The 9,799-nt window shown below is 37.6% G+C and overlaps 1 protein-coding gene across 3 annotated transcripts; it reads right to left on the bottom strand.

Annotated features, from left to right (window-relative positions):
* Nucleotides 1-842: 842 nt before the first annotated feature.
* On the bottom strand, nt 843-9,581 carry LOC105052574 (uncharacterized). 3 transcript variants are annotated; one of them, XM_073244809.1, is made up of 7 exons: nt 9,272-9,581; nt 8,538-8,694; nt 8,374-8,429; nt 6,518-8,299; nt 2,579-2,720; nt 1,789-2,491; nt 843-1,167 (listed from the first exon to the last, which is right to left on the bottom strand). In XM_073244809.1, the coding sequence occupies exons 2-6, from the start codon at nt 8,635-8,637 to the stop codon at nt 1,812-1,814; spliced, it is 2,760 nt and encodes a 919-aa protein (XP_073100910.1). In that variant the 5' UTR covers nt 8,638-8,694; nt 9,272-9,581; the 3' UTR covers nt 843-1,167; nt 1,789-1,811. The 3 variants fall into 3 exon arrangements, with proteins under 3 accessions (XP_073100910.1, XP_010931727.1, XP_010931726.1); XM_010933425.4 differs by lacking the exon at nt 843-1,167 and adding an exon at nt 1,404-1,642 and having other exon boundaries at nt 9,272-9,580; XM_010933424.4 differs by lacking the exon at nt 843-1,167 and having other exon boundaries at nt 1,404-2,491; nt 9,272-9,579.
* Between the last annotated feature and the right edge of the window lie 218 nt (nt 9,582-9,799).

Genomic DNA, 9,799 nt, shown 5'->3' with positions numbered 1-9,799 from the left:
TTCTCAATGGACAGGACAGGGCTTCCAGGCTCTCAAATCTAGCTCCTTCCATGCCCAAAGAAACAATACCTTTTGATAAAATTAGGATAACAACCATCCTTCTGGTTCCGTCTTGTTGAATTTATCATGTTAAGTGCATGTACAGAAAACTAGTTGATTAGAATTTATGACAACTTTTTACGATTTAAATAAGAGAGCCTTTCACGCAAACCCTATCTTTGCAATTTTTTTTGGAGCCATGATGCGACTAAAAATGATTATAAGGAAAAGAAAACAGTTTAGGAGAGGGATCCAGTTTATGATTCTTTAAGCATAGCAGAATCATTATGTTTAAGTAGAAAAATGATGCTTTCCTTTTCATCAAAAGATCTGATGGTAGGATGGTTTCCACATGACCATGAGAGCCATTCTTGCTTCTCAACTTATTCATGGAACATGCCAAATTGGAGCATGCATGACTATAAACATCAAAGATCATCATCCACCGGCACGAGCCAATTACATTTTTACCAGACATACATAAACATTTCCACCATGTCATTCTCCATTTGTTAAAACAGGTCCAGATTTCTCTGTTCAAAGACATTTCAGGTTTCATATTTACATGGTATTGCTCATTGGAGTTATCCAAATTAGCAATTGCGAAGTAGATCGCATTCAAGAGGAAGTACTTGTTGAATGGCTGTGGTTCAAATTTTTTTACCAGGAGATATTTCAGATCACTCTAAGTTGATATAGATTCAATCATTATTGCAGGAGAATGTAGCTTCCAATGCATGATTCACAAACATACTGAACTGTCAGCATCTTACATGGCAAGAAGCCCCATTTAAGCATTAAAATAATTAAAGATGGCTAAAGGTGCCTAGCTTGTAGGCCAAAACTCTTGACTGTTGTACCAGAGAACTAGAGTACCCCTGACCAATTTTAGAAATAATTCTTGCAGGTGGCAAACACATGAACAGAGTCAAGAATATAGTTCATATAAGATTACAATTCAATGGTCAACATAAGTATTTAATGTATTTAATGATGCTGAAATGTTGAGTGCCAAGTCAGGACCACCTGGTGGATTAGATCAGGACAGGATCCAGCTCAGATCAGCAATGATTAGAGACTCAGGACATCAAATTCCAATCATATCCATTGACATTCAGGTGTTTAATTCTGTTAAGAAATTCAATTGTAGCACAAAATCATGAATAGCAAACATCTCTTTTTGTCAGTTCTTTTAGAAAGTAAAACCACATGCTGGCCTTCTTGTACCATCAGTGGTCATAGAGAAGAATCTCACATCAAACCTTCTATAGTTGACTCTATTTAATTGAAACAACTAAGAGCGCCTTAAAGATAACACTGAAAAAAAGTGGAAAAGTAAAAGAAGTTTGAGAACAGCAAACATATGGATTAAGCTAATTATTTCTTTCTTTTGAGATTCACAAATGAACAATAAAGAGAAACTTCTGAAAGACAAATAACATGACCTGTTCAGAACAAATTAAGTCATTGCCTGCACTTTGGACAAGATTTTTCATCTTCTAAGATAGATATGCAACTTTCTTATTGTTCATCAATGTGAGATCCCAATAAAAGTGTACCCTCGTTTTTGCCTGGAAATACTATTGAGGAGAAGCTTTTGTATCTTGTCACAATGTATAGAGCAGTTTGATGTTGACACAAGGCAAGAGAGATTGGATTAGAACAAAGTAATTAGAATAGCCAAAATATATGGGCACAAGTGCACAACATTTCAATTAGAAGAAAAAAGATCTGAAGTGGACAACTTACGGTTGCATGGGAAAATAGGCATGCTACGGTGGAACTTCAATCATAAAATCAGCAACAACTTCATCAACCAAGGAGTTAAATATCGCCATCTCAATCTCTCCTCCTGTTTCATATGCTTCCGTGTCAAAGTTAACCCACCTTCCCAAGCGACTGCTCATGTCTCTATCAACAAGCTCATCCACCATCCAGTCACCCATGCTCCTCCATCCTGATATCTCCTTGTATAGTTCTTCCGTCCAATCCTTCATGACAACCGCCAATCCTTTAGTCCACATCTGATATCCTGCATGGAAATAATGACTACATTTCAAATCCATGCATTCATTCACGCAATCAAACAACATTTTTCTCCTCATCCTCGAGTCCCTTTCCTCTCCTTCCAGTGCAATCAGGCTTCCACTGGTTTCCAACTTGTCAAAAAGAAGTGGGTCAAGGACCCCACCATCATGGTCCATTTGACATGGATCTAAATTCTTGAACAAACATTTCATGTTGCTTAATATCTCTCTCACATATTCCAGTTCCTGATTGCATACATCTGTATGACCTGTCCTGCTGATTTCTGGTGGATGAGCTCCACGTGTGATTTCTGTTGAGGAGGCTGAGTCAGATAACTCCATCTCAGCTTCCACTGATGAAGTTTCGTTGAAGCAACTCAAATCAACAATATGTTGAGACTGAACAGAAGAATCATGCATCTTGCCTTCAGGAAAGAAGAATCATTTCATAAACATGTCAAGCATGAAACTAAAGGATAAGTAACATTCTAAATTATTGGCTTAATTTTTACCGCTTGGACTTTCCCAGCTCTCTGATGAGCTGCAGCTTTCATTTGAAAAAGGAACTTCAAGTATGGAAATGGGACTCTGATATTGATGGTCAGGCAGCTTTTGGTTCTCACGGGTGCTGCTACATTCCATCCTTTCTGCCTCCTGATAACAAAAAGGGTGCCATCAGAAGTTGTAGACCAGCCAAGCCAACACAGTAATAATGGCAAGAAAAGTTCTTCAGCACTAACAATCATCCTAAGCAAGTCATTGAATGGAGTATTTGATAAAGAAAACACTCTAGAAGAAAGAATGGATAAACCCAAAAGATCTATGTGATTTGAGAATCAAACCACAGGAATAGTTCACTAAAAGATGCACCATAGCATCTTCAGAAAAATTTTGATTAATAAGGTTACAAGAATTCAGAAATTTCAAGTTGTAAACAGCCGCTAGTATAGCTTTGAGAACAGATGTATAGAACTATAATATAATTAGATCAATTGCAGAAACAGAAAATGCTTTCCTGAATGGGAAGCATTGCAAATAGGTACATGGATATACAGAACTTTATGCTAGCTGGTATGAATGAATTATGTGGAAGAGAAGTAGACAGTAACATAACACCGAATTTAGTTTAGTAATCAACATAACATGAAATTTAGTTGAGTAATCAACATAAAACCAAATTCAGTTTAGTAATCAAACCGACTAGTATGAGAAAAAATATATGGTGTTTTCCTGCTGACAGGCTGAAGTAAATGGAACTGTTCTAAGCTCTTTGCTCCGGCATGATCTAAACAACTGAAAACATATGCAGTGAAAAGTTAAGCATGCATCCACTGATTAGTATCTATACACGGCGGATCTAGGACTAGTCAATGCTAAACAACAAGCTATCTTTGCTGCAATTTAATGAATTGAACTTTTGGTTCCCAAATCTTATTCCTCGCATCTGATAATAACCATCTTCCAACAATAGTGCAACATAAATGTGACCCTTTCAACATTTCAATCGTTTTGCTCCTTGGGTTCAGCCACCCTGACAGAAGGATGATCACAATCTTAGCATAACAATTTGACTTCTTAATGAAAAGTACAAATTTATCTAAATTGTATTATCTAAAGAATTAAAGAAAGCCATTTTTGACTTGATAACATTTCGCTTGTGTATATATGCCTACTTCACATTCTCTTTAAGATATCTTGTTGTCTTCTCAGATAAGGTTGCCTACTGTACGACATTCATACAAAAGCCACCTGTGCTGCTGGAATTATTGTCATGAAATTCAAGGTGCGGTGAATGGAGTGTTGTTCGGCCATCTTGACTTGCTATCCATCCAAGACATCTATGGTCATAGTGCATAGACAAAACTGCCCTCTTCCAAGTAATCAAAATCACCATCAGCTTTGCTGCCAACTTGACAGAATCTGCAATACACCTTAGAAGTGAAGATGTTTAATTATGCTGTTGACCCCATTCACTAACCAGACTTATGCTCCTTATGCTGCTTTAACACTGAGCAAAATAAAATTTATTGTTCCTTTTGTCAAATCTTATTCGATTTGCATTGAAATTGAATATCTTCAGAACTAAACACAGCCAATTTTGTCTTGGATCATGACAGATAAAGAAAAAATTGTTCTCCTTAACTGTGGAAAACTTCCACATTCTTTTTAAGATATCTAGTTGTCTTCTTAGATAAGGCTACCTACTGCATGCATATTCTTAGAAAGGCCATCTACGTTGCTAGAATTATTGTCATGAAATCTAACATGCAGTGAATGGAGTATTATTTGGCCATCTTAGGCTTGCCTTCCATCCAAGACCTCTATGGTCATAATGCCTAGAAAAAACTGCCCTCTTCCAAGTAATGAAAATCACCATCAGCCTTGCTGCCAAGTTGACAGAACTGTCATACACCTTAGAAGCAAAGATATTTAACCATCCTGTGGACCCCAATCACTAACCACATTAATGCTCCTTATGCCATTGTGACGGCAAGCAAAATAATATCTATTGTTCCTTTACTCAAATCTTATTCAACTTTCATAATCCACAGTCATCAAGATATTTGGTATTGAATGTGTTGCTTCAGCTTAAGGACAAACCAGTCCATCACTTGTGCCTGCGTTTCAAGCAAGTTGTTTACAGAAGGAAGAAACAGGCTTCACCTGTATAATTTTCAATAGCATGCAACCAACTCAAGGCTGATGTTGATAGAGGACAATCAAGGAAAATCAATCTTTTAAATTTTTTCACCATATGAAAATTTTAATGATGGAATGTCAATGTTTCTTCATGACTCACATGCAAGCCTTTTCATTTTATGTTAAAATTAATTTGGCCTGGTCTCCTGGAACCTTTACCTAATCATGGAAATCCTGGCAGCAGTATTAATAAAGAAACTCTGATTTGAAGTTGTCTTCTGAGTTTCAGTAGATTAAACCCTAATCTGTAATTCCAGTATTAAAGTCTTACTCCCTAAAATCACAATAAGGAATTTCTTCTTATATTTCCTTCCAATTGCTGGACAACATATAGGCATAAGAGGGTATAAAACAAGGCTTGATTACATTGATCATATCAACTCCGCAAACACCCCCAAATTTCTACAGCAGTTTTAAGATGATAGAAATAGGTGAAAGTATGCATTTGTATACTTTTTTATGTGCTGTGTTTCTATATCCATTTCTTATACAATAACTTTAATGTAACTATATACATTGTGACCAAAGTAAAATGTGTTTGAGTATGCAAAAGTAATGGATTCTTCGATCAAATATGCAAATGCAGTGGAATCATCTATAATAGTCATTGTTCCACACTAATCAAAATATTTATGATAAATTTAATAAAAAAAGTGACTGATAATCATGTTCTAAAATCTGACTGAGTTGATAAAATACAAATGATAGCGCTTCATAGGATATGCAAGAATTATACTATTCTATATCCAGATATCATGCATAGCAGAAGGCACTAATTTCTATCATTTACTAACTAGTAAGTCCACAAAATCTATGCTGGTGTAAATTCCAGTGACCAAGTCTCACTAAGCTGCATAGTAATGGTACAAAAGGGGAAATTCAACACATTATGGGAATCTCTTGAGATGCCTGAGGGAGATTCCAGTTATTTTAATTTACTTAGACATTGCAAAGCAACATGTAATCGACAATTATAAGTTGTGATATATAAAAAATAAGCTACAAATTCTGACTTCTACTTGGAGCCAGCTTTTTTAATTTTATCTAAAAAATTTGTTCAGTTCCAAGATGTACTTTAAATGGAAAAGTCTAGTTTTCCCTTTCATATCTTAAAGCTATGATAAATTTCAGTCCAAATTTCCCTTCAAGTAGAACCTAATTGGTTTTCCAATCCCAAATAATTACAAAAAAAAAAAGGATTGATTTTTCAGCTCTCCTGGTGGTTAGCAAGATTGGAGGACGCTTGCACTAGTGCTTCAAAGAAGCTCTCAAATATTGGACCGAGTGCATCTGCCATGCACCACATCTTATGTTACAACAATCAGATACATGGTGCAGTTATTTCTGTGTGAAACTAGAAGAAGGAGTAATCAGTATAAATGGCACACATATCCAAGCATATAGGATATGAGATCCTTGCATGATTTGAAGGATAGAGATATAACTAACCTGAGTAAGGGCATGCATCTAGACTTTGTGTTTTATAGCATTACAAGCTTATATCAGTAACTTAAAAATCTCCTTGAAATGAATATATAAATTTATTAACTTTATAGTGATATATCAAAATAAATTTGACCTACTAAGATCAAGTACCAGCTGTATTTTCTATTATTTGTCTGTTACTTAGCATAATTTTTTACCGATTTAAACAATACAATAGTTACTTTGTGCTCAACTGACTACAGGAATGGGTTAAACAAACAAGGTATTAAGGCAATCCCAAATAAATATAAATAAGGACCACGTACCAGCATATGATGGCTCATGGTAAACATCTGACCACTAGCTAATGAGAAACTAGACTCAAATATTCCACCCAGTTCATCTTTACAAGAACTAACTACAGGACCCCCTTCATGTTCAGTGGGTGCAATGCTAGGGGTATCAATGGCAGATACTGAATCTTGGGAAACAGGTCCTGTAGCTGTGATGCTACCTCTGATTAATTTACAGGAGGGTGACTCAGCTTCTGATGTTAATTCTCTCAATTCCAAAAGAAAACCCAAAGAATCACTGACTATCACATCTGATCTGAGAGATGATAGGTGTCTGCAGTCTGAATCAGAAGCATGATTTTGACAATTGGTATCAGAACAGGGCCCATTATGTTTGTCTTCTTTTTCCACCACATGGGTGGAGATCTGGGATCCTGGCAATGGTTTTATCATGGGGGAGGTAAATGTAAAGGATACAACATCTGCACCATTTCTTGTTTTATCGCCAGTCCATCTCGGCTGTTCATCGACCACAACAGTATGCTGAACATGCTTTTCATGCCTATCCACCAAAATACCATCAGGAGCCTCACTTTTCTTGGAAGAGGAGCCCTGCTCTATCATTTTTTTCTTGCATGGAAAGTTCTTGCCGTCCGAAGACAGCCCTTCCTCCATGTTGTCAGAAGTGATTATATCTCCCTTACTGAAACTGATTCTGGTGCTTCCTGAAAGCTTATTCACAATTTTGTTCTTTCGAGAAGAAGCATCTCCAGAAAGAATCTTTCTTCCTTGTTGGTTAGAAACTGATGGTTTGGAAGGTAACTTGTTTTTACTTGCTAGGCAGTTCTGCTTCTGATTATTTTGCTTGAGGAGACTGGAAGCATTGGTTGCTGCCCTTTTCTGCTGATTATTCTTTGGGTTATTTGATTGATTTTTCAATGGTCTGTTTGATTTACATTCATTGTTGTCCTTCTGAACTGATGCACTCCTATTGCTCGTGCCTAACCCCTCCCTTTTCTGGACAATCACCTTAGCTTGAACTGCACTCGAGATAGATCTTCCCTTACCTTTTGCACCAGCTGAATTGGTTTCAGCTGTAATGGGAGAGGACCTATAAACAGTAGTATGTTCTGAACCATCCCAACTCCTGTTCACAGGCTGTCCTCTAAGAGATCTCATGGAAGCTGATTCAACATGTCTTCTGGATGATTCTGGAAGCCTTGTTGTCCTCGGAGAAGCCGCCATGATCTCCTGTGAATTACAAACCTTAATAGGATTTGAAAGTGACACAAAAGACTGAAATCTGCCCATCACACTGATCTGAACCTCAGGCCCAAGAACCTTTGTCGTTGCTTCCATGATATGAGCTGCATTCTTCACCGAGAAGAAACCCGGATTTTTAATTGGTGACAGTAACTTGTGGTGTGTAGTTGGGACAGACTTTGCTAATCTAGGCGGCAATGCTTCTGTTTGGAACCTCTTAATTGGGCTGTTTGGCATCTTCTGGGACCTCAGTTCTGCTGGAATCCTTGAATAGGCCTCAGATCTCTTAATCACATGATTGAATTGATCATTGATGTAGAACCCAGGACTTCTTCTCTGACTATGGTTATCTTGAAGGGATCGTGAGTCATGTAAGGGGGTGGAATAGGGTACTGAAGTGCCTGATATGGGCATGGAGGTCAAACCCATAAGCCTTGCTACCACTCCTGGGGCCCTAAAAGTGTTTCCTTCTTCATCAGTCACCGAAGAAGTACAATTATAGTCACTGCTTCCCTTCACACTTGACACTCCAATCATCTCATCTTCATCAATCTAGTAAATTGAACAAGTAGAATTAGCAAAGCTAGGACACAGCTGCTAAAAACAAAAAGACATTTTAATCTCACCAGGCGAAGCAGTGAGGTTGACATATTACTTTCGAGTTTCTTCCCTTCTATCGCCCCTTATGAGAAAAAGAAAAAACAGTGTACGATGTAACATCCTTAATCAAGCAAAAAATTGGAACTTTCTTGGTTACTATAACTCTCTGAAGCAAAGACAGCAGACTTACGAGACGAAGCACTTCCATTGGAGAACAATTTTTTCCTCGACTTCCTATTCCAATCAAATGGATTAAAGAAACCACTTGAACCTCCCTTTTCTGCTCTCATTTTCTCACTCTAATGTTAACAGCATCCACTGCTACATTACCAATTACAAGAAAGCATCTGCATTCACAATGAATTTTTTTTTAAAAAAAAAAATCAATTTACCATGCCACCAGAGGCTATCGAATAGTGATGAACTAAACACAGATAAATTAACAGATAGATTATATACAAATCCAGATTAGTCAGAGTGACTCATTCTGGAAACAGATTAATGGATATCAAAAACATTTTTTTTTAATTTAACAAAAACAAAATGCCATCTGCCTAATGGCTAAAATCCACCAAGACGTATGATGAAACGGCAGAAAGAGATCTTTTTTTTAGCCTCAAACAAAGTCCAATTTAACCTTCTACATTAAAACAGCTCACTCAAAACCCAGCTCATTGAATACCTTCGTAGAAGCGATTTAAAAAGAAAAAAGCGTTAAGCAATAAAAAAGAACAAAACTTGCGTAATTGCAGCGAATAAACCCACATTCCACTCAGATTTCCCTAAAGCCCTAACATCCAAGCACCCAAACTATATATAATTGAGAAGCAACAAGACTAAAGCGAAGCGTCCCAAAAAAACTCGGTTGCAGACTGTGAAAAAGAAAAAACAAATATCAAATGGAGAGAGAGAGAGAGAGATCACGGCGTCTGAGACTATCCGAGCTATGCTGCAATCACCGGTCGCATCTCCAGTGCGGCTCCTACAAGACGATTTCGCTGCGCATTGGCATCACGGTTAGCGTTAGGGCTTCAAAGCCTTCAATACAGGTGAGGAGGAGGAGGAATCGAGTAGGCGAAAGGAAGAAGGAAGCGAGACGGGGGACGCCGTTAAATGGCGCTCACCCACATGCACGCACGGAGAGACTTAAAAACTGGGGATAAGTTATGATTCCCCGAATTATTTTTGATGGTTAGAATAGCGGGGATAAGGGGAAAGCGATATCCCAATCAGTCTCTTTTTCTTGGGGAAGGAGGGATTTCAAATTCCGAATAGTGATGTATAGGAAAGTTGGGGTGATCAAACAAATAAAGGTCGCCTACTTAATTGTTTGAGTGGGACCCATAATTTTGGTTGTCCCATGAGTCCACCTGATCAAGTGGAGGGACCAAGTTACATGTAGCTAAGATAGGGGTAACGTGATATTGCTATAATGAGATTGGTTATCTGTCA

Source organism: Elaeis guineensis, chromosome 10 (genome assembly GCF_000442705.2).
Source record: "Elaeis guineensis isolate ETL-2024a chromosome 10, EG11, whole genome shotgun sequence".
Classification (NCBI taxonomy): Eukaryota; Viridiplantae; Streptophyta; class Magnoliopsida; order Arecales; family Arecaceae; genus Elaeis; species Elaeis guineensis.
This window is presented reverse-complemented; position numbering and strand designations above follow the sequence as displayed.

Excerpts from the sequence above, each read along its gene's own strand:
- LOC105052574 (XM_073244809.1), bottom strand. The coding sequence starts at position 8,637 with ATGAGAGCAGAAAAGGGAGGTTCAAGTGGTTTCTTTAATCCATTTGAT. Across the intron at positions 8,430-8,537 it reads CAATGGAAGTGCTTCGTCTC|GGGCGATAGAAGGGAAGAAA; the intron begins GTAAGTCTGCTG and ends TTTTCTCATAAG. Across the intron at positions 8,300-8,373 it reads CAACCTCACTGCTTCGCCTG|ATTGATGAAGATGAGATGAT; the intron begins GTGAGATTAAAA and ends TCAATTTACTAG.